We start from the raw sequence: 23,172 nt of genomic DNA, 5'->3' as shown, positions 1-23,172 counted from the left end.
CTTTGATAATTGATGCCAAAATATTTTTGAACAAGTACGTTAAGCATTTCCTCCTCTATTTAGCCTTAATAGCGATCTGTCTATCACCTCGAATGTGTTCGACTCTCAAGTTGTATCATTTCACAAACAACTAGAATTGAAGGCTTACAGGCTGATCCACGTTTTATTGTTGCAACAAGCATTAATCCCAAGATTGTAGGAGTTCCACCATGATGCTTATAGAAACACTAACCAACCATAAATTTGCAGGCTGCTTGTTCCTGAATGCCAAGGTTCAACTGCGAGAGTTATTTTTAAAAGTATTTTGATCATTTCTACTTGATTACAACCATAAACACTCTATTAGATTACTTATCTAACACACTCTCACGGGATACTCACCATATTGGTCAGAGATGATAGTGGAACACAGAAACTTCTTTGTCAAGGAGCTCTGCAAAGGTTGAACCTCTGACAGTAGTTGAGCTTAGCCAGTTTGTGATTGCAACATTTATGATTGCACAAAATTGAATTGATTCTAGCACTGGGAAGGTCACTGATATCAAGACGGAAAATGGCTGGTGCTGCATAACTAATACACTATATTTGTCTACTAGGTATCGTGTGGAGATGACTCTCTCTCTCGTTCTCTCTCTCTAGTAAAACATAGTATTTGTTTTTAACATTTTGGTACTGTTTAATATTAAATGTTTACAGCATTTCCCCTTCCTTGTGGTGCAGTGGTGTTAGAGCATGATTAATAGGAGTTCTTAGAGTGGGATTCCGCTAAGAATCATCATTCATCATGCTCTTAGATAACGTATTTTTTGATGTGGTTATTCTAAAATGGAAAATGTTTCTGTTTAGTTTCCAAGTTACATGAACTAGAGAGAGAATTTAAAAAAAAAAAAAGAACAAAGAAAGTAAGAAACAAAGGAAAGATGTTTTCTTCCAGATATGATGATGATTGATGAACAAAGAAAACAGCCAACATAGATAGAGTTTTATTAAGCTGACAAAAAGATAAGATAAGAGTTTTATTATTAGACGTAAGTTATAGCTCTTCTCCTCTTCATTTTGTAGTCTTTAATTTCTCTTAGATAATGGACATAGTCTTGGATAAAGTCGCTGTCCTAGTAGTTTTCTCGAACACAACATTGAATGGCGTAGTAGAGCCTACATCCAAACGCCGAACGCCACCTTGGTCCGTATTTACACCGACATCGACGCAATCGTTATGGTCATTACAAAATACAATGTTGTAAGCGTCAAGTTGTCCTACAGTTTTCTTGATGATCTGGAAGAAACTCCTGGACGAATCTTCTTCTCCAGCTTCTGGCTTAGGACCAGCCGTTATGAAAAACGTTCTAAAGTCACTCATGACCGCCGGAGTGACCCACCAATACAGTGAATCCGGGCAGATCGTTGGTTCGGTATCCATCTTGATGTTGAGGTTCTCTGATTCGGGAACGTTCGTAACTCTAGACCTCCAGTTTGAGAATCTTACGGGAATGCCCCTCTTCAGGTCTGAACCGTACTGTCCGACAAAGAGGGGACATTGGTTGCCATGGCCGGGGACGAGAGTTAGACCGCCACCTCCAGCGCCCCAGAAGATGGGGAGAACATAGTAACTAGTGCTGCCGAATATGACATCACCATCAGTGTCGAAAATGGGTCCACCGGCTTGTGTTTTCGCGGCAAAAACAGCGGTTAAGGCAAGAAGGAAGTAAAACATAGGATTCATCCTTTTTGAGTTTATTTAGCTGATGAGATTTGAATGTTACTGGATGAACAAAATGTGAGTGCATGTAATCGGGTATTTATGCACGGATGTGTATACATACATACATACATGCTAGTTTCAAAAAAAAATGTGTATACATACATGCGCACACATTGAGAATTGAGAAGATGCCTATCTTTTTTTTTTTACTCCACGGTTCTTTATTTTATTTTTGCTACTAGTTCTTAAAATTGTTTGTTTATTTAGTTTTGTCGGTTTAGGCCTTGTTTTGGACCGTTGGTTAACGGATGAGATTACGTATGTTCACTATAGTTCAGTTTTACTGTTTTTTTTTGTGACAAAAAAAATCCCTTTCTTCTGTATCTCTGTTAATTTTCTCGGTTCTATCTGAGTTTGTTTAGAGTTGAGCATCCTAGCCAAAAGTGTGGTTAACCATTGATAGTTCTTTCTTCTTTCAAAGTGACTACTAGAGCCGGCTTAGATAATAAGAGCATCCCCATTAGTGAACCCCATGAAAAGGGTTCACAAAGCATTTTTTTATTATTTTTTTTTTTGGTTTGATTTTTGTTTTAAAAAAAAAAAATTATTTTTTCGGACCAGTCGCGGGCCGCCACGTGCCGTGGGGTCCGCGCTACAGTGATGAACCAGGTTCACTGGGAAGTGGTGGAGAGAGACAGGTTCATCACTATTCCTTATTTTAATATTTTTTTTTTTTGGAATCTGTGTGAACCCCCCCATAAGTTCACTAATGGGGGTGCTCTAAGGCGGGGTAGTGCGAACCTCTCATGACCTATTACTATTAAAAGTAGAAAAATAATTTTTAATTGTACTTTTTAGTTATTTTTTTCGTTCAAGTGTACCAAATTTTGTTGAGCAGGCTCTGGTGACTACCACGTTTTATTAATCTTAGAAAAACGGTTACAAGACAACTACGACAGTTTCCACACATGTTTTGTTGATTCTTGTGATATGAGGGAAAGTTTTAAAAGATAGAAAATATAGCTGACTGTTCCTATAAAAAGTTAGTATTATAATACTATACGATCACGGGAAGTTTGAGCTATACAATCAATGATTGAAGATGAGGAATGATCGAAGCCGCTCATCCTCTGAACCATAACATTTTATAAAACAAGTGGCCGGTATCGAAAATTAGTAGCTCTAAACTTGATGTTTAAAGATCACTAAGAAGAAAACTGTTTACAAAGAAAATGTTTTAGAACACCATTAGTGGTAAGAAACCAACATAGCTATCCTTTTTGTCATCTATTAGATTAGAATTTGATTTGAACAGATCACTACACAAAGCCAGCAAAGATATGGCATCTTTCCAAAGCCATAAATCCGTGTGGTCAGTGCCGTGCGAAGAGTTTTAGGGGTCCAAGACAAGTTTTAAAAATAAACTTATTTACAACCGTAATGAAAACAATTTTCTAATATGATATATTATTTTCACCAAATACACAAGTCTAATACTGTAAAAGAATAAATTTATTATGTAAATATGTTATATTATGTCATATAGAAAAAAAATACATGAATTCAGAAAGTGAGTTAATTAATTTTCGTAGAAATGTTTTTTTCTTAAATAAGTCTAAACTACTAGACTATAAATTATTTTAAATTTTGGGGCCCTAAAAACAGTCATATTAATCGGGGGTCTGAGGCGAATGCCTTTTTCAATACACTGTAGGCACGCATCTGCATGTGGTACAAGTTACCACCCGGAGACAAGAGAAAATAACTAAAGCAAACTCAACAACCTTTAGAGCACCTTAGTAATGTAGGAGAGAAAAAAATTCAACACAATCAAAAGTCATCAGCACTACTTTTTCTTTGGCTAATGAGATCACACCATATCGACAATCTCTCTCTTCCTCATCTAATTTTAAAGTGTTTAATTTTTTCAACATGTTAAATGCCAACTCATTTTAAATTCATAAGTAAACCAATCATTGCACCTAGTCAAATGTTAAAATTATTATTTCAACATTCTATCGCACATAGTCTAATATAAATTAGTCTATCGTTAACAAGGTAACGATGTTGTTTTGATTTTAGAAAAAATAGAAAAGTGTTCCTTACGGGAAAACCGAGCACTGTTACTTTGAAGAGTAAAATAAACTTTTGAAATATTATTACAAAATTAAAATTTTACGTATTACTGTGCTTCCTCATCTTCTCCTGAATCGGGTCGACGGATACCTGAGCAGCAGTTAATCTCCTTGTCGAGGTTAGCTCAGCCTGCTACGCGTTTATGAATTTAAGATTTACAGTACGATCTTAGACATCAAGGGTCCATAGCTCAGTGGTAGAGCAATTGACTGCAGATCAATAGGTCACCGGTTCGAACCCGGTTGGGCCCTTATTTTTGTTTAATATTATATTTGTTTTCTAATGGGCTTCGTAATTACTGGGCCGAAGAGAGCATTCATGCAATAAGTGACGTAAAGAGACATTATATTATGGGTTCATCTTCTTGTTCTATTTATTCTCATTGGTCACTTTTCAAAAACATTACTATCTCTTTTTTTTTTTTTGTTCAAAGATTACTATCTCATTTAGTCTTTTTCTTTAATCAAACATGTGTGGAGTTTTGCTAAAGATCTAGAAAAGCTGTGACATTTTTAACAAAAAGTGAGCAAGATCAAATGCACTGGCAGAACATGAGTCTCTCTCCATACTGCCTCAATGATACTTGCCCTGCCCCCACTGAGTACTTCTAGTCTCACATGTAGTAGCACCCTTCTCTGTCATCACCCGCACCTTGCTTGCCTCTTCTAGGCTTTCGACAGCGAGAATGGTAAGAAACGATGACAGCTATTTGTTGCAATTCTTCACGGCACACCAATCCACATGCACATCTTTCCAAGTTTTTTTAAATACATTTTTTTCTTCTTTCTTCGTTTATTATAAGAGTTATACGTAACTATTGATTAATGTTTTTTTTGGGTGCAAACTATTGATTAATGTTAGTATAAATTTAGTATTAGTTAGGGTTTCTTTGTTTAACTTTGACTTATAACAGAAAAGTATATAATCAAAACGGTATTCTCGGGATATATCATATATGTATGGTTTGGTTGGAAAACGAATATATGAAATGTATGTAATTTCGAAGACAACGATATTCGAACAACCACCTTCTCTAGAACTTATGACGAAATAATATACTTATCGACCAATTTCAACTACCTCACATCAACCATATTAACAGTGAACACAACAACAAAAATTTGTTGGAACCCAAACTGTTTTTTTGTTTAGTAAATTTTAATAACGATCTTTTTGTGCTATTACAAATCTTTTTGGCAACTGTTAGAGACATTATGCAAATAATGCAATACTGGAGAAAGAACTGGGTTAGGGTTCAATTAAAAGAGGCTAGATTTGTATTGAATTAGTGTGAAATTTAGGAATTATAGATAATAGAAAAAAAGTTCATACAACTTTATTTTTAATAATTTAAAATATTATGTTTATTTATATTATTTTGTGATTTTTTTCTTTGACTGAAATATTTTATGAGAAAATATTTTTCTAGATTTATACATGAGTCTTTGATAAAAAAAAAATTAGTTTTTTTTTGTCAACAAAATTTTTTTTTTTTAATATAATTACTGATTTCAACATTTTTCTTCTAGAAGAAAAATGAAAACAAAACAAGCAGAGAATAAACGAAGAATACCTGAAAAAAAAAAACTAAAACTCGTCGCCGTAGTTGACCGTTAGCAGCCACCCCGGTGAAAATTAATTAATACACAATCATTAAAAATGCGTAACCTGAAATAATATAAGGTTATATTATTAATTAGTAATATGTAACACATGAAAATAACATTAATCTATTTCCTCCTCCTCCTTCCTCTCAACCAACCTTTAAACAGAGAGAGATCCACTGAAATCAAAAATCCCCAAAAACCTAGAGACCTTCTCCCCCTCCCACCCGTCGCTATGATGGTTTCCAGGGGCTTATTCGGCTGGTCTCCGCCGCACATACAACCCTTAACTCCCGTCTCCGAAGTCTCCGAGCCTCCCGAGTCTCCATCTCCTTACCTCGATCCCAGCGCCGAGAACGGCGGCGGCGGCGGCGCGGGGATGGCGACGCAGGCGGAGGAAGAGGAGGAGATGGATGAGCCCGAGGAGATGGAGCCTCCTCCCGCAGCTGTTCCTTTCTCCCAGCTCTTCGCTTGCGCCGATCGGTTCGATTGGGTGCTTATGGTGCTCGGATCCGTGGCTGCTGCTGCTCATGGAGCTGCGCTGATTGTTTACTTGCATTACTTCGCCAAGATTGTTCAGGTTCTTGCTTACGGTACTGGATCGGGTCGGCGGGGAGCTGAGGATCAGTTTGATCGCCTTGTTGAGGTTAGCTCAGCTTGCTTAAGCTTATGGATGATGTGCCCCCTCTTAAGTAATCTTTACCTTTTTTTGCAGCTTTCGCTGACCATTGTATACATCGCTGGGGGTGTTTTCATATCTGGCTGGATTGGTAGGTTCACTATACTTATAAAACCTTGCTGTAATGATGCTATTAGCTAAAACCATTATTAATTGTTCTTTGTTATAGAGGTGTCTTGCTGGATACTGACTGGAGAGAGGCAGACTGCTGTGATCAGGTCAAAGTACGTCCAAGTACTACTAAATCAGGATATGAGTTTCTTTGATACCTATGGGAATAACGGGGATATTGTAAGCCAAGTGCTGAGTGATGTCCTTCTCATTCAGTCGGCTCTAAGCGAGAAAGTATGTTTTAACTTCTAAATTTGGTTTCAAGTTTGCTTGTAAATATCTTTATGTATGCAAGGTTTGGTACGTCTTCCGGCATTTCTTTAATCTTTGAGATCTTGGACATTCGCAGGTTGGAAATTACATTCATAATATGGCTACATTTATCAGTGGGCTTGTTATCGGTTTTGTCAACTGCTGGGAAATTGCGCTCATTACGTTAGCCACTGGTCCTTTCATTGTTGCTGCCGGAGGCGTATCAAATATATTTCTCCACAGACTTGCGGAGAACATTCAAGATGCTTATGCTGAAGCAGCCAGCATTGCTGAACAGGTACTATAATTGCTAGGTTTGCGGGGGACATTATACAGATAGGATTGATCTTTAATTTTATGTTCGAATCCTGTTGCAAGCATTAAGCTTTGAAATGTTTCCAACAATGATATTTAAGCTTTGAAATATTTTTGACTTGTGAACGTTGAAGTTCATTTTCGATGTGCAGAGGTTGATATCTAAATAGATTGTATTTAGATAGGTCGGAATTTTAGGTTACGTGATGCGGCTGTACTGCTTCGTTTTTTGTTATGTTAGGATGCATGCATAATCGTTTTTGCATCCATAACTCGATATATCGCAGCAACTTAGATGCATGGCAATTACACGACCACTAGTCTGTCTTATATGTACAAGTTCTTTTGAAATGTATTCCCTACTGGTGAATATGTCGCCGTCTAATGCTTAAATGAGTTTCTTCTAAATTTGCAGGCGGTCTCTTATATTAGGACGTTGTATGCTTTTACAAATGAAACTCTTGCAAAATACTCTTATGCAACCTCTCTCCAAGCAACTCTGAGATATGGTATATTGATTAGTCTTGTGCAAGGACTTGGACTTGGATTTACATATGGGCTTGCTATATGTTCATGTGCTCTGCAACTTTGGGTTGGTCGGTTCTTTGTTATTCATGGAAGGGCGAATGGTGGAGAAATCATTACAGCCCTTTTCGCTGTTATTTTGAGTGGGCTGTAAGCTTCAGATTCTACTTTTACTGCCTGTATCTTTCTTCTAAAAGTATACACATTGATTTGCTAATCATATTCATGTTGTGCTGTGCAGGGGTTTAAATCAAGCTGCTACAAACTTTTATTCATTTGATCAAGGAAGGATTGCGGCATATAGGCTTTTTGAGATGATAAGTCGTTCATCATCTGGGACTAATCAAGAAGGAACTATTTTGTCTGCTGTTGAAGGAAATATTGAGTTTCGGAATGTATATTTCAGCTATTTGTCACGGCCTGAAATTCCAATCTTGAGTGGATTTTACCTCACTGTGCCTGCTAAGAAAGCTGTTGCACTTGTTGGTAGAAACGGTTCTGGAAAAAGCAGCATTATTCCTCTTATGGAACGGTTTTATGATCCTACACTAGGTATGATGATGTGTGATTGGGTGTATCATTAATTTATTCAAATCTGCCTTTGTTACTTGCCTGCAGCGGAGACTATTATTGATCTGAATAGATCTGTGGTTTTCTCTTAAACAGGAGAAGTTCTACTTGATGGGGAAAATGTTAAAAATCTAAAATTAGAGTGGCTGAGAAGCCAAATAGGTCTGGTCACACAAGAGCCTGCTTTACTTAGCTTGAGCATAAAAGAGAATATTGCATATGGCCGAGATGCTACTCTGGATCAGATAGAGGAGGCGGCTAAAAAGGCTCGTGCACATACATTTATTAGCTCCCTTGAAAAAGGATATGAAACTCAGGTAAGCCATCCACTGTAAAGTTTGTAGTTACGCATTGCAGTTTTGGTGCTTCTGTTTTTAGTTTAGAAGTTGGAAATGACTTGTTTGGTAGGTTGGAAAAGCTGGTTTAACGTTGACGGAGGAGCAGAAAATAAAACTATCGATTGCTAGAGCTGTACTCTTAGATCCAAAAATTCTTTTGCTTGATGAGGTCACTGGAGGACTAGACTTTGAAGCTGAAAGAGTTGTCCAAGAAGCTCTTGATCTTCTCATGTTAGGACGGTCTACCATAATAATAGCTCGAAGATTAAGTCTGATAAGAAATGCTGACTATATTGCTGTAATGGAAGAGGGTCAGCTACTTGAGATGGGTACACATGATGAATTAATCAACCTTGGTAATTTGTATGCCGAGCTTCTGAAGTGTGAAGAAGCAACAAAGCTACCCAGACGGTATGATTCTCCAGCCAAGACATATATCTAACAACTTGTCAAGTCTGTACTACTCTGTTGTATAGCTAACGTGATGCTAGAATATTTTGTTGTCCGGCTTTGACGATTTACTTGTTTATAAAATCTTATCTTCTTACAGGATGCCAGTTAGGAACTACAACGACCCTGCTGTTTTCCAAGCTGAGAGGGATTCTTCAGCTGGTCGTGGCTTTCAAGAACATTCATCACCCAAAATGGCCAAGTCTCCATCTCTTCAGAGAGGTCACAATGTTTTTCGCCCCCAGGACATGTGCTTTAATAGTGAAGAGTCACACAATGATCATAGCCCTGCTCCAGATAAAGTGGGAGAAAATGGCTCGTCTTTGGATGTAGCTGAAAAGGAACCAACCATTAAAAGACAAGATAGCTTCGAGATGCGGTTGCCAGAACTACCAAAAATTGACATTCAGTGTCCACAACGTCAGAAATCAAATGGTTCAGATCCGGAGTCCCCTATATTACCCCTTTTGATATCGGATCCCCAAAATGAGCGCTCCCATTCACAGACGTTTAGCCGCCCTCTTGGCCATTCTGATGACACTAAAACAAATGTTAAGGTGGAGTCACCTTCCTTTTGGAAGTTGGCTCAGCTTAGTTTTCCAGAGTGGCTATATGCTGTATTAGGGAGTATTGGTGCTGCCATCTTTGGTTCTTTCAATCCTCTTTTAGCTTACGTCATTGCATTGGTAGTGACAGCATACTATAATAGCAAGGGAAGCCACCTGCGTAAGGAGGTTGACAAGTGGTGTTTGATCATTGCCGGCATGGGACTAGTGACAGTTTTTGCCAATTTCTTGCAGCATTTCTACTTTGGTATTATGGGGGAGAAAATGACGGAGAGAGTGCGGCGGATGATGTTCTCAGGTACTGCAATATTTTCCTTCTTTATTTAACTCATTTCACTACTTGTTTTACAGCTTTCACTTGCCTCACTCATTGATCTGTCTCTGTGCCAGCGATGCTGCGTAATGAAGTTGGGTGGTATGATGAAGAAGAGAACAGTCCAGATACGTTATCCATGCGCCTAGCAAATGACGCCACTTTTGTCCGAGCCGCCTTCAGCAATAGGCTTTCGATACTTATTCAGGATAGTTTTGCTGTTATCGTTGCCATTCTTATTGGGTTGCTTCTCGGTTGGCGCTTGGCCCTTGTTGCATTGGCAACTTTGCCAATACTAACTCTCTCCGCCATCGCTCAGGTTCGTTTCGTTTCTTAGTCTTCCCCCAACAGACCCTTATGTTTTTGTTAACAAATTCCGGTTCAGTAGTCGCATGCCTCCCCTTTGTCAAATTGTATTTCTGATTTATATAAAGTGTTTCGAGTTCAAGTAGCGTCGATTTAGTATGTGGATCTCTCTACTCTGTTTCATGTACTTCGCTTATCTGTATATTCTCCTGACACTGGTTTCTAATATAACCCTCAAACAGAAACTTTGGCTAGCTGGATTCTCAAAGGGCATCCAGGAGATGCATAGAAAGGCGTCTTTAGTACTCGAGGATGCTGTCAGAAACATATACACTGTTGTTGCTTTTTGTGCCGGTAACAAGGTGATGGAACTCTACAGACTGCAACTTCAACGGATACTCAGACAGAGCTTTCTCCATGGGATGGCTATTGGCTTAGCGTTTGGCTTCTCCCAGTTTCTCCTCTTCGCCTGCAATGCTCTCCTACTCTGGTTCACCGCATTTTCAGTAAAGCGTGGATATATGAAATTGTCAACAGCTCTAACCGAGTACATGGTTTTCTCCTTTGCTACATTTGCCCTTGTCGAGCCATTCGGATTAGCACCTTACATTCTTAAGCGCCGTAGATCTCTCGCTTCAGTATTTGAAATTATAGATCGAGTGCCTACAATCGAACCTGATGATACCTCTGCTCTTAGCCCGCCTAACGTCTATGGAAGCATTGAACTCAAAAACATCGACTTCTGCTACCCAACTCGCCCGGAAGTGTTAGTACTAAGCAACTTCAGTCTCAAGGTTAGCGGGGGACAAACATTAGCTGTGGTTGGTGTTTCTGGTTCTGGAAAGAGCACAATAATATCGTTGATCGAGAGATACTACGATCCAGTCGCTGGTCAGGTCTTATTAGACGGGAGAGACTTGAAGTCATATAATTTGAGATGGCTTAGAAGCCACATGGGTCTGATTCAACAGGAGCCAATAATCTTTTCCACGACGATCAGAGAAAACATCATATACGCAAGGCATAACGCCAGTGAAGCTGAGATGAAGGAAGCAGCGAGAATTGCAAATGCTCACCATTTCATAAGCAGCTTAGCCCACGGTTACGACACACATATCGGGATGAGAGGTGTTGAGCTAACTCAAGGACAGAAACAGAGAATCGCCATAGCTCGTGTAGTACTGAAGAACGCTCCAATACTGTTGATTGATGAAGCGAGTTCGTCTATTGAATCAGAGTCAAGCCGTGTTGTGCAGGAAGCTCTTGATACGTTGATAATGGGGAACAAAACAACGATTCTGATAGCGCATAGAGCAGCGATGATGAGACATGTGGACAACATTGTGGTTCTCAATGGAGGCAAAATAGTTGAACAAGGCACGCATGATACCTTATCGAGTAAGAACGGATTGTATGTGCGTTTAATGCAACCACATTATGGCAAGGGTCTACGCCAACATCGACTGATCTAGAGAGATTGAACACTTTCCACTTCACCAACGCTTAGCTCAGAGTCGCATAACAACTATCACGTGATGCCACGGGATACTGTTATTGGATGCGATGACAAGACATAACTTGCAATCTGACCAAGGCTTTTCGGTTTGGGAACTACATCATATGAGTAGCAGATGTACAACCACGGGTAGTTTCTGTAAGCAAAGTAGGAGCTTGTAGACGTAGATTCCCATATTCTTTCAGGAGACGAAGCATTGAAGTAGGACTGTGTTTATTCATTGCTTGGTATCTAAGGTATATCATTTTGTTTATTGAAACTCAAGATTAGAGGCAGTTTATTTGCTGAGGTTTGTTTTTGTTAGTGATGTGAGTGATTTAGGTGGAGAATGTGAAATGGTTAGGCGTCTTGTTTGTAAATACATCGTATCCACTTTATTTGGCACGTCTTTTAAATGAAAGTTTGATTGAAATCTCATCTATTTATTAAACCAATCATCATTGGAGTTTAATAGTAAGAAACCAATCCAAAGCTTTTTCATTTAAGTTTCATATTTACAACAAAATATATAACAAACTCATGGCTTATCACCCTCCAGTCGATCCACAAAGACGAATGGCTTTTTGGTATCTCTGCAGAAACATTATAAGACCAAACTAAGCCATATACTTTGTCACAAAAGAAAGAAGAAAAAATACAAGAAGTCGTTTTTGGCAGGTTACCTTCAGCAACAAGCAAAGTTACTGGAACTGAAGTTGCCAATAAAGTTCCTATTCCCACAAGAGCGTGCCTTCTCTTCCAATTGCTTCCGCTTCCTTTTACTTTTTGTAAGCTATTCAAGTGTTAATGAAGAGAAGAACAGTGTGAAGAAGAGTTTGGTTTCTTACTGAGGAGCCAAGATTATTGCCGGTTGATAGTGAACAATAAGCTTTCAGTGATGCACTTGGACAGAGAATATCCGTCTGGTAAGAAAATGTGTATAATCAATGAACAATATTGCCTTAGTTTTGTCGGTCCAGATCTTAGGCTTAATCCTTTCTGTCATTTCTCAGTTTCCTCAATTCGTTAACATGTGGATAAATAGATAGCGAAGGAGCCAAACAAATGTGGTAACAGAGACATTCAAGAGATCGTCCATCGACACAGAATAGTTTGCATTTTGGCAGAGTTTAGAAGGGTGTTTTGTGGTAAGATTGTCCATAAGCAAATTCAAAAACAGAGAACTTGAATTCAACAATTAACTGCAACAAGAATGTATTGTAAAAACAGAGACTACCAAGAGAAACAAAACCACAAGTCTGTTTTTATAATGGCAGAGATAGATAAAACTTAGATGATGCCAATCTTGTTAGCAACATCTAAAGCATCATAATCAGGTGTAAGCCTAACGTAAGCCTTCTTCGTTCCATCAGGCCTAATGAGGGTGTTGACTTTCTTGGTCTGGATGTCATACATCTTCTTAACAGCATCCTTGATCTTCTTCTTGTCAGCACGAATGTCAACAATGAAGACAAGAGTGTTGTTGTCTTCAATCTTCTTCATTGCAGACTCAGTGGTAAGTGGGTACTTGAGGATACCGTAATGGTCCAACTTGTTTCTAGGAGTAGCACTGATCCTCGGGTACTTGGGATCTCTAGCCTTGGTCAAAGTCTTTGGCCTGTGGAAGGTGACCTTAGTCCTAATCTTCTTGAAAGCTTGGCCAGACTTCACTGCCTTTGCAGCCTTCAAGGCCTTGGCTTTAGGGTCAGCCTTCTTCGTGGTATCAACTGCATAATAACCAACACAAGAGAGCTTTAACAACTTTTAAAAACATAAAAACATATCCTTCAAAACTTAAGAACATTAAAGCCATGGCTAGTTATTACTGTTTGCGTTTAAAACAAGTTTTGTAAGAGACCCAAGTGAATATTCAACAAGGATGAGCAAATGGAAAATGATTATCAACGTAAAGACCGTACCTTTAGCAGGAGACATTGCTCTGGTCTGGACTTTTCCTTGCCACTTCAAAATCTGTTAGAAGACATGAAAATGAAATGTAAGAAAGCTAAAGAACGAAGCTTTGACATAACGAATCATTGGCGAAGACGCACGAACCTGGTGAGGTGAAAGCAGCTGAATACGCGAGGTGAGTTTTGCAGCGGCAGACACTTTTATTAGTGGGGAGTGGTGAGGATGATGTTGATAAAAGAGAAGGCAAAACCCTAGATTGCTTGGGCCTAATATTATAATCGCCTCTAATGTTAAAGCCTATATGGAAGATAAAAAAGATATATAACGGTTTTGTGATGCGCTTCATCACCTGAAAAATACTCAAATACCCAAATCGAGCCCATTATGTTAAAGAGCTCAAATTTCAATTTGTAGAAAAACTTAGAATTCTTTTTTTGATTAGAAAAACTTAGAATTCGTATATTTTAATTTTGTTTTCAGTAAATGTTTTTAAATTTCTCACATTTTTATTGTGAAATATAAATTTATAACTTCGTGTTATATCATTCAAAAATTTATAATTGTCGTCAACACAAAAAGGATGAAATTTGCTGAATCATGCAAAATGAATCGTCGGAGATTTGTTGAATTTTTTTTAATTTACAGCAAAAGAATTCAGTGACTAGAAAGTAATCCAGAACAATTAAAACTATAAATAAAAAATAATATATATATATATATACATTTGAATTTTTAATACGAAATAGCTGCAATCTACTAATCTTAAATTCTTAACGCTGGATGCCTGAATTTTAAAGTAGAGATATTCGTCTGTTTTAGTATAATATTTATTTCATATGCCCAAAAAAAATTTAATATTTATTTCAGTATATATGTTGCTTTTGTGTGTTCTCCTAATCTGTCATCTTTTGTCAATTTATATCCTGTCTTAACATACTACCATACCAGCTTTGTGGTTCTATTATTTTGTTTGCATATTAAAAGATAGTAATCTATACTAAATCACTTTTTATAAAACAAAGTAAAATTTTCATCCAATATAATTGTCATTACGTCACCAAATTAAATATGTAGATTTAAACATAAACAAATGCCGGCCAGCCTAAGAAGTCATTAATTGTGGTAAGATAACATATTATATACATCTTTTTTTGGATATTGTAGTTTTTAAAAATGAAAAATGTTTTGTTGACAGGAAGAATAAAGTGAGGGACGTAATTTTCTCTGCATGAATAATTGTGGCGGCCCCATGCAAATATTATTGGACGGTTTATAAAAAACTAAAATATTAATTATCAAATTGCAAAGAGATTTCTTGTGATGAAACTGACCCATCTTTGACGTCGATTCCGTTTCGTGTCTTCTCTTCTCTATCAAAACAAAAATTTGAAAGAGTGATTGTGACCCACAGAGAGAGAGAGAGAAACGTTTCTCATCTTCAATCAACCAATCTTGTTTGACCTCTCTGTTTTCAAATTCATCTGCTCTGTTTTCGTTTTCAGAAAAGTCAGAGGAGCCAATTGTGTATCCGTCTCCCAAAGTTTCTTTTTCCGCAGATGGGATCTGCAAAAGATCTTTACTTCCATTAAAAAAAGGTTAGATTGCTTTCCCGATTTGATCTCTGTCTCTCTGTTGTTGAGTTTCCTTTTATAGATTTGTCTCTTTCTACAAAAAGGAATCAACTTTCTTTATCGTTACTTCATTTCAATATCTGGGTATGTGTTGATTTCTTGAAGTAGTTGCAGGTCGTTGAAAGAGATGGAGTCTAAAGAGATTAGATCCTCTGTTTTCGCCAAAACGGTGCGTTTCAATGGGGTATCTCAACCTCTGCGTCACGTAAAGGCGAGAGCTTTTGATTCTGGTTTCAAGGTGGTGCCAACGAAGGAGCTGTGTCGTGTTTATCTACACAAAACAGAGTTGTTAGCCTCCAAGGGTATCATCGATGCACGAGCTAAGCCTCCTCACTCTCAGAAGCCAAAACAGAGGAGATTTGGTGGGAGATTTGATCAGCAAAACTTGAACTTGAAGCCGAAGAAGCTGAGACAACACACAAATGCTGAGAAGAAAGAGAGTTCTCCGAGACGGTTCTCTCCTCTTGGTTTCGGTAGTGACTCTCAGTTGCGAGATAGTAGAAGGAAAGGGCAATACATTGTCACCCCTGAGAAGAAGAAACCAAATGAAATGAGTAAACTTTGTAATGTCACTACTACTACTACATTGGTTCAGAAGAAGGATGGAGCTGTGAGAGAAGATGGTTCTAAGTTGATTGTTAGTACCTCTAGGAGGGACTCAGTGTTGAGTTTGGAGCGGAACAGATTCGCACAAGATGTCAAGTTCAGACATGTATCTCCTCCAGGTTCCATTAGCAAGGTAATGATTCTCTGAGAGCACATTGTGACTTGTTGTGTGATATAAGATTGTGAAAACTCTTGATTGGAACTGCAGGATGAAAGTGAGGATTCATCAGACTGCTCCACAGCATCTTCTCCTGGATGTCAGACGGATGAAGCTCATCAGCCTAGTCCTGTTTCTGTTCTTGAGCCAATGTTTAACGACGATGTGTTAGATGACGACAGTGAAGAGCTTCCTTATCTAGATCTTCATGGTAAGGAACAAACAAGTTAGCTTCTGTGTATTCTTTTTGTATAAACTGTAACTAAAACCATCTAATGGCAAAAGGTATAGAGAAGCAGCTTGACGACCTGAAAACTGAATCAGATAGTTATTCAGATGGGAGTGGGATGGAAGTATCAAGCGATGATGAGGAGCCTGTGATTGCTTCTGAAACCGAGGACAGTGAACAAGTCAGGCTCTTGGATACTCAAGAAAGGAGAGAGTCTTCTTACATTGATGATATTTTGTCTGAAGTTTCACTTATGGACAAGAATTGTGTTCCTGATACTCTGACCTTCAAGGTCTTCGAGAAGATGGAGAAAAAGTATTACACTGAGACATCTTGGAAGAGGTCTGAAAGAAGGATTTTGTTTGACAGAGTCAGTTCAGGTCTAGCAGAGATTCTAGAATCCTTTACAGCTACACCAACCTGGAAGAAACCTCTCTCAAGGAGGCTTGGCGTTGAGCTAAGCACATGTGGACTGAAACAAGAACTCTGTAAAGTACTTGCCAGACAAGAGAAGCTAGCCAAGAAAGAATCATTCAACAAAGTGGCGGTAATAGACCTTGATGATTGGTTCAAACTTGAAGATGATGATGATGAGAGAGTGGTTTGTGAGTTAGAAAGTATGATAGTGGATGAGTTGTTGCTTGAAGTCTTCATGTAGAGTTACAAAGTGATTCTTTTCATTCTTTTTTTTTTTTTTTTGCATTCTCTGTATTTTGATTGAGAATAGTGAGAGAGTAGTTGTTGTTGTTGCATCATCAAAGGGAGATGTGCATACAAAATTGTTTTTGTTGTCAGGTCTAGGATTGGCCTCTTAGAAAGTTCAGTCACATTGCTATAAAAGTTACTGTGACATTTGTACCCATTTGTCAAAGTGTGAATGAAACAAGATTTTTGATTGAAACAGTCTCATTTAATACAAACAAAAGGATAAAATCCACAAGCATAAGCAATCATAGCTTGGTCAACACTCAAGCTTTGTAGGTGAGGTAAACACTGAAATGGAGGATGGTGTCTTGACCATCAGTGATATGCTGGTTGTTCTGGTTATGCAGTGTTTCCACTATTGCATACCCTTTAGCATGCTCAAACTTCCCTGTCCCGCCAATAACTGCAATCTGAGAGGCGTGAGAGGCTGTCCTGTGAACACCAAAGAAGCTAATGGCATCATCCAAAGTGTCATGGTGATCATGCTCTCTGTCTAGCAGAACAGTCAGAGAAAGAGTCTGGCTAGTCCCATCCAATGAACTAGCCAGGTAAAACCCTTGAGCCTTCCCTATAACCGCTGACCCGAGCTCGTGGCTCTCGGTTAGCTCATCGTCCACAACGGTTATGGTACCGAACATGAGATGCTGGAGCGCAGCACCTGGAGGGAGGTTTCCCGCGGTTACAAAGGGGAGGCTGTTGGTGCTGAGGGCGTCGTTGGAGTTGCCGTTGGTGTTTTGGATCACTGTGGTGGTTTGAGCGCCGCCAAGGCCGGTGAGAAGTGGAGCTGTGTTTGGGTTGATGACGCTGTTGATGTTGTTTGAGTTGACTAGTGGGACTCCGTTGTCTACAGGGAAGATGCTGTTGCTGGCCTTTGAGAATGGTATGCCGTTCACTTCGGTTTGTGCTACTATTCCTGTGACCACACGAGCTGATGGGTGTGACCCGCCTAGCACGTCGTGCATGAAGAACTCGAGTAATGGCTCGTGTCCACCCCCTGCTGGACCAGCTGGGAGTGTAGTTGATGGTGCAGGTTCTTCCTCAGCTTCGGTTGGAGCCACGGTGGGGAGTTGGCCTGTAGGGACTAACTGAGACTGAGGTTGGATCTCATCAAGAAGTCTAGCGGAGTCGATATTTGCGAGGAGACTAGAGGCCATGAGGAAGAGAATGATTGTTATGTGAAGAGTTTTGGCCATTTTTGGTATTTAGTTTGGATTCTAGAGTTGCTTATGTGTGTTGATGTTTACTGAGGAATGGTTTAATGGGTTTATATAAGGAGCATGTGAGAATTTGGTATTGTGTGATTGGGATGTGGAGTTATTAGAGTGGAGTTGTTGTTAATGTTTATGTGCTTTAGTTGAGTTTGAGAGTCAACTAAACCTCTATTTTAGTATCCTCTATTTTAGTATTTGAGTTAGCCAAATACTTTTTACTTAATGATACTTTTTTTTTGCCAATTCAATTTTATATCATTACACTAAATTAGTAAGTAACTACATATTCTTTTAAGAAGAAGGACAAGTATGTCAAAAAGACTACATACCAGAAGATTGTATGTACTTTCTAGCAAGAACATTTGCACATTGGTTGTCTGATCTCTTTTTATACAAACAGAGGTGAACATCAGTGACCATCATATTGAGGATTTAAGAAATGTTTTGGTTGTCTTCTTCAAATTCAACTTGGGTGTGTATCCTAGTGACCAACAAGATTGTAGTGCCCAGATTAGTGTAGATAATTCAGCCTCCTCAACAGTACTATGGTCCAGGGCCGTCTAACAGCACGCGCAAGTGGAGCTGTTGAACACGGCCCCAAAATATAAAAATAAAAAATTTAAGAATTTTTCAAAATATATAAATAAATTATGGTTAGAAATTTTAAAATTTTAGATATAATGCTAAATTTAGAATTTATAATTAAAAAATCAGACAAAATTATTAAATTTTAAAATTACTTGATAAAATGTACGATTAAATTATTTTCTGAACAGGGCCTAAAATTAATTTGAGACGGCCCTGCTATGGTTTTGGAACCTACCAACCATCTTATCAACACTGACTAAGAAACATCATAATTGCATTTAAACCAACTTCTTGGTGAGCGTTTCCATGTGAGAGCCTTGTTGTATGTCACCTTCTTGTGTACCTTCCTTGATCAACTATTGTTGCATTCATCCATTCTCTAACATCAATAGTAGCTCTCGTAACAACAACTAAAGTACAAGTCAACTTCTGTAAATCATTAATGGACTTGTTGATATATAATTATTTGCTAATGAATACATAGTAACAATGACTTTTACTTGAGATTTTGCAGCTTCCATTTTGGTTGAAGAGCGGTAGCGACTATGACAGAATTTATACTGTCTTAACTTTTAATTTGTTAAGTTAAGAACTGTTCTTAACTTTTAATATTACAATCATCATTGTTTAACCAAATCAAATACCCATAATTTTAAATTTAAGTTACAAATATCATTTTACAACAAAGATACACAAGAGAAAAGAGAGAGATAAGGAAAACAAACAGAACTTGACTATTGTTTTTATTCGTTTGTGATATTGATAAATAATGCAACTACCTACTCTTTCAATTGGAAAGCATCATTTTCACGTTTAAGCTCGGATTCAAACCCTCCATGTCCATCAGAAGCTCTCTTGTCCAACCAACCAATGATGTCAGCAAAAACAATCTCAATGTTCTCTGGTGTCTCACCATACAGTAAACCATGCCACATCCCAGGGTACAACTTGAAAGTCTTGTCTGAACTCGACGCAGTCTCGTAAAGTTCTCTACTCACTGCTTTGTCCGTGACTTTGTCGTCTTCTCCATGCAACACCAAGAACGGTAACGAAACCTATCAACCATTACATGAAATTAATCGAAAATTAACTTCCTAACTATATATATAACATTTCAATTTTCAGCGCTACGTAGCAGGCTCGGACTGGAGCAATAGGCAAATGACCTGGTTTTTTATGACATCACGATTTGGTGCAAAAATCTTAGTTATAATGTACAAACTTTAAGAGCATTATGAAGTTTAAAAATGATAGACAGGTACTTCTGCATAGTAAACGAAGAGTTAAATACCTCATTAAGTCTCTTCTCAAGATCGGTGCTAACCCTCAAGAGCTCATAAGCAGTCTTCAAACGTGGACGTCCTTTGTAGCAGTAAAGATTTTCTCTAACCTTCAATAATTTCACTTCATATAATTAGTTGAACTATACGTTACGTTTCATTATAATAGGTCATAAGTATGTGCTTAAGAACCTGTTTCCTGATTTCTGGCTGTTTAAAAGCAGTCTCAATAATATCTTGGCCAGGGATGATTTTCCATGTGGGTATAACCCCGCTTAGCTTCGACAATATCGAAATAACCAAAGGGCTTGGTTTCATTTCTTCTGCGATCTGTGACATATATAATAACAAACGAAGATTAGTGAGTAATATTCTCATCCAGGCACCTTCAGTGATTTGCATATGCATGTGCTTTGAGTATACATTATAAATTAGTTTATTTGCATGATTACTTCAGAAACTTAGTGGGAGCGCTTTAATAATTAACAAGATATTTGACTAATCTTCATATATATTTAAATATATATTTTTCCTCATTAATGTATTCATGCTTTAAGAGGTTGAACTTCACACGTAACTAATACAATGGGTGCAACTGGATTACAAGTTTTTGGAATGAGATTATTTGGAATGGTTTATTCCTGCAGATTCCAAAATTTTTTTACCATTTGAATGGAATAAAAAACAAATTTCATTCTAATGATTCCTTATGGAATGTCTGAAAAAAAAATGGAATGTAGTTATAACACATTCATGGTTAAAAAAATTCATGAATAAGTGGAATGAGTGGAATGGAATTCAATTTTTTTTTATTCCATAACTTCTCTTATTCCATTCATCTACATTCCATTTTTTTCTAATTCTATTCATTCATGATATTCCATAAATTGATAACCAGTTACACCCAATATTTGATTAAAATCAGCTAGTTTCACATCATAATGCCCCCTTTAATATTTGACAGCCAAGATTTTGGCATTTGCATATGTCCGTTCTTATTGGATCTGATAGGCAGCAAAATGTTGCCCACGCCAAAGTAGTAAAATGTTTTAAATATGTCAAAAAATTAAAGAGAAAAATACAAACTAGGTGGCCACTAATCTCTGTATGGAAGATATAATGAAAATTGTATTTTTCATAATACCTTTCTTCTTCTCATATATCCAGTTAATACTTTTCCCCTACTGGCCTCTCAAATTATAAGCCATGCTCGCTCATACATTTTCTACTTCCAATATATACAAAGTTTTTGTAGAATTTATAAAATATATGCAGTTGTGGCTTTCTATTTATAATTTTATTTTTTTCCTTACGAGTGAGAACTGTCAGTAACCTAAAAAGATAGAATGAATGTTACCTTACACATTGGAGCAACCAAGACGGCCCCATCCCAAAACTCAGGCTTCTTTCTGTGTAACAACAAAAGCACTGCCCCGCCCATTGATTCTCCTAGCAGAAACCTCATCTTCCCTTTATTCTCTTCTCTCTCTAATCATTCCAACCACAGACAAAAACACATCGTAATCATTTTCTGACAAAGTGATACGACAAAAAGTTACGTACGAGTCACTTTCTCTCATCCAATAACATCAACTCAAGAACATTTTTTTATCATGCTAATTATTGAGTAGTTCACATTTTTTCTATTTGTGAATGGTAATTGGTAAACGAAGAGTGGCTTTGACCGTGTGTCCAGAGCCAACGTTTTCAAAAGATAAGCATTCCAAAGTCAAAATATTACACATTCACCCTGTATAAAAGTCAAGATTACCGCATATGGATGTGTAATGGGCAGACACGTCATCAACGAGATGGTCAAAGTTTGGAATATAAGCGCCAAGCCCATCAGACTTGCCATGCCCTTCATAATCCATTCCATACACTCCAAATCCTGCCTTCACAAGCCTCCTTGCAGTACCTAATCCAATCATATTCATCACAAAACATTAATAAAACTTCGTTATTTAATGAATAATAGAAAATCATGAAGTGGGCTGATCTCAACTGTTCATGGTGATGCTGCACTCCATTGCATATCCATGGCAGATGAAGATTAAAGCCTTTGGCTCTTGACTTGCTGGTAACCACTTGCACGTGAATAGCTTCATTCCTCGAGTGTTCTTAATGAAACTCTGCATATAATTAATCATCATTCAAACACACAGATTCCTCTATCTATATAAAGAACATAACACACTCTTTTTTTAACTAGCATAATAGAACACATACCTCTTCATACATGATGTTATCTGTTTCACTAGCCTTCACACAACACAAGAACAACGAGTTAATATATTTTCAGATGTGGTCTGAAAGAGATAGAAGGCAGAGAGTATACCATTTTCAAGAAGAGGTTGATCCAAGTCTCTTACTTTCTCTGTTTTAAGTTTTGTTGGAGACGAACGAGTTTAATGATAAGAGATATGTAATTGCTGAACGGCTCTGCTTATATTGGGCAGTTAAGAAAAGATGGTACCACAATGTGACGCCGTTTTGGTTTGATAGTGACGAAATAACGGATCCCTTTCCTCTCCACGCACTCCAACACGTTTTGTTTGCTTCTTGACAAAAAAAAAAGTCATTGACAGATTTTCTGACAAGTGGCAACTTTTCAAGTATGGCGACGTTCGGAAACACCCCCTCAACTTTCAAAATAACACGATTAACACCTCAAGTTTTAAAATATTTCATTAGCCTCCAAATCGTACAGAAACTCCCATGCCTCAGAATTCTTTCATTTTGGGGAGAAGAAAGCAAAGTTTGTGTAAATTGGCTATACAATTTTGCGTTGTAAAACTTTGAGTCTTTGACATATCTTTTGAAAGATTGTCATCACCAAATTGAAACTCATATCTACATTATAATATGCTAAGGTTAATTAACAAAACCATTTCAATCTCTTGACAGATATTTAACATTTTTCGCACTGTCATTGGTCACATTCTATCCACCTTATTTTATTTTTTTTGGACAAACTTCAATTTTATAGATTCTTATTACTCTCTATAAATAGAAAAAGTGTTCATACAACATGATAATAAAGTCATCATGGCCAAATAACAAACTATTACAAAGAAGCAAATACAATATATTAAGATAAGGGCATACAAGACACTTAAACAACTGATGTCGTAGAAGTTCTCTAATCTCATCGAACATCAAGCTGGAAAGTGAGATGAATAATGTTATATACTTGTTATTTCTATATTATAAAATACTAAACGGACGATCATAACAAAGTCAACCATCAAATGTGAGATCTACAGTAGCGCATGAGCTTACGGAACCTAAAGCATACAAAACTTACAAAATGTCAAATCTACCTTTTCTACTATTTTACATATAAAAATATTAACTAATATAATTTTTTTTTAATATTGACTAATTAAACCTAGGTATAAAAATACTTAGGTATAAAAGTTCTGCTCCATTGAATATTTTTAACATCTTTCTTTATTAATTTAATAATAAAGACATTTAACACCTCAATAC

The 23,172-nt window shown here is 37.5% G+C and overlaps 6 protein-coding genes and 1 non-coding gene across 10 annotated transcripts; 3 read left to right on the top strand and 4 right to left on the bottom strand.

Moving 5' to 3' along the window:
• Positions 1–903: 903 nt before the first annotated feature.
• Positions 904–3,709, bottom strand: LOC103857870 (kunitz trypsin inhibitor 4). The gene has a single exon (XM_033288523.1). The coding sequence runs from the start codon at positions 1,721–1,723 to the stop codon at positions 1,076–1,078; it is 648 nt and encodes a 215-aa protein (XP_033144414.1). The 5' UTR covers positions 1,724–3,709; the 3' UTR covers positions 904–1,075.
• Positions 3,710–3,945: 236 nt separating this feature from the next.
• LOC103857869 (ABC transporter B family member 6) lies at positions 3,946–11,800 on the top strand. 2 transcript variants are annotated; one of them, XM_033288518.1, is made up of 11 exons: positions 3,946–3,956; positions 6,158–6,212; positions 6,291–6,466; positions 6,582–6,782; positions 7,215–7,474; positions 7,566–7,876; positions 7,991–8,211; positions 8,303–8,643; positions 8,783–9,546; positions 9,639–9,880; positions 10,110–11,339. In XM_033288518.1, exons 3-11 carry the CDS (start codon positions 6,374–6,376, stop codon positions 11,337–11,339), a joined length of 3,663 nt encoding a protein of 1,220 aa, XP_033144409.1. In that variant the 5' UTR covers positions 3,946–3,956; positions 6,158–6,212; positions 6,291–6,373. The 2 variants fall into 2 exon arrangements, with proteins under 2 accessions (XP_033144409.1, XP_009133368.2); XM_009135120.3 differs by lacking the exon at positions 3,946–3,956 and adding an exon at positions 5,544–6,088 and having other exon boundaries at positions 10,110–11,800.
• Positions 4,018–4,089, top strand: TRNAC-GCA. The gene has a single exon. It is a non-coding gene; the product is annotated as a tRNA-Cys (tRNA).
• A 725-nt stretch (positions 11,801–12,525) lies between the features above and the next one.
• Positions 12,526–13,571, bottom strand: LOC103857868 (60S ribosomal protein L23a-1). The gene is made up of 3 exons (XM_009135119.3): positions 13,418–13,571; positions 13,282–13,333; positions 12,526–13,089 (listed from the first exon to the last, which is right to left on the bottom strand). The coding sequence occupies exons 2-3, from the start codon at positions 13,295–13,297 to the stop codon at positions 12,653–12,655; spliced, it is 453 nt and encodes a 150-aa protein (XP_009133367.1). The 5' UTR covers positions 13,298–13,333; positions 13,418–13,571; the 3' UTR covers positions 12,526–12,652.
• Positions 13,572–13,810: 239 nt separating this feature from the next.
• LOC103857866 lies at positions 13,811–16,793 on the top strand. Of its 3 annotated transcripts, none has more exons than XM_009135116.3 (4): positions 13,811–14,868; positions 15,019–15,643; positions 15,719–15,878; positions 15,953–16,793. In XM_009135116.3, the coding sequence occupies exons 2-4, from the start codon at positions 15,032–15,034 to the stop codon at positions 16,552–16,554; spliced, it is 1,374 nt and encodes a 457-aa protein (XP_009133364.1). In that variant the 5' UTR covers positions 13,811–14,868; positions 15,019–15,031; the 3' UTR covers positions 16,555–16,793. The 3 variants fall into 3 exon arrangements, with proteins under 3 accessions (XP_009133364.1, XP_009133365.1, XP_033144413.1); XM_009135117.3 differs by having other exon boundaries at positions 15,013–15,643; XM_033288522.1 differs by having other exon boundaries at positions 15,010–15,643.
• LOC103857867 (dirigent protein 9) lies at positions 16,580–18,778 on the bottom strand. Its single transcript, XM_009135118.2, has one exon. It carries the CDS (start codon positions 17,792–17,794, stop codon positions 16,865–16,867), a length of 930 nt encoding a protein of 309 aa, XP_009133366.2. The 5' UTR covers positions 17,795–18,778; the 3' UTR covers positions 16,580–16,864.
• A 245-nt stretch (positions 18,779–19,023) lies between these two features.
• On the bottom strand, positions 19,024–22,209 carry LOC103857865 (caffeoylshikimate esterase). Its single transcript, XM_009135115.3, has 8 exons — positions 22,019–22,209; positions 21,910–21,942; positions 21,686–21,812; positions 21,452–21,598; positions 21,038–21,168; positions 19,873–20,010; positions 19,692–19,790; positions 19,024–19,455 (listed from the first exon to the last, which is right to left on the bottom strand). The coding sequence occupies exons 1-8, from the start codon at positions 22,019–22,021 to the stop codon at positions 19,180–19,182; spliced, it is 954 nt and encodes a 317-aa protein (XP_009133363.1). The 5' UTR covers positions 22,022–22,209; the 3' UTR covers positions 19,024–19,179.
• Between the last annotated feature and the right edge of the window lie 963 nt (positions 22,210–23,172).

The sequence above is a fragment of the Brassica rapa genome, chromosome A03 (assembly GCF_000309985.2).
Source record: "Brassica rapa cultivar Chiifu-401-42 chromosome A03, CAAS_Brap_v3.01, whole genome shotgun sequence".
NCBI lineage: Eukaryota > Viridiplantae > Streptophyta > Magnoliopsida > Brassicales > Brassicaceae > Brassica > Brassica rapa.
This window is presented reverse-complemented; position numbering and strand designations above follow the sequence as displayed.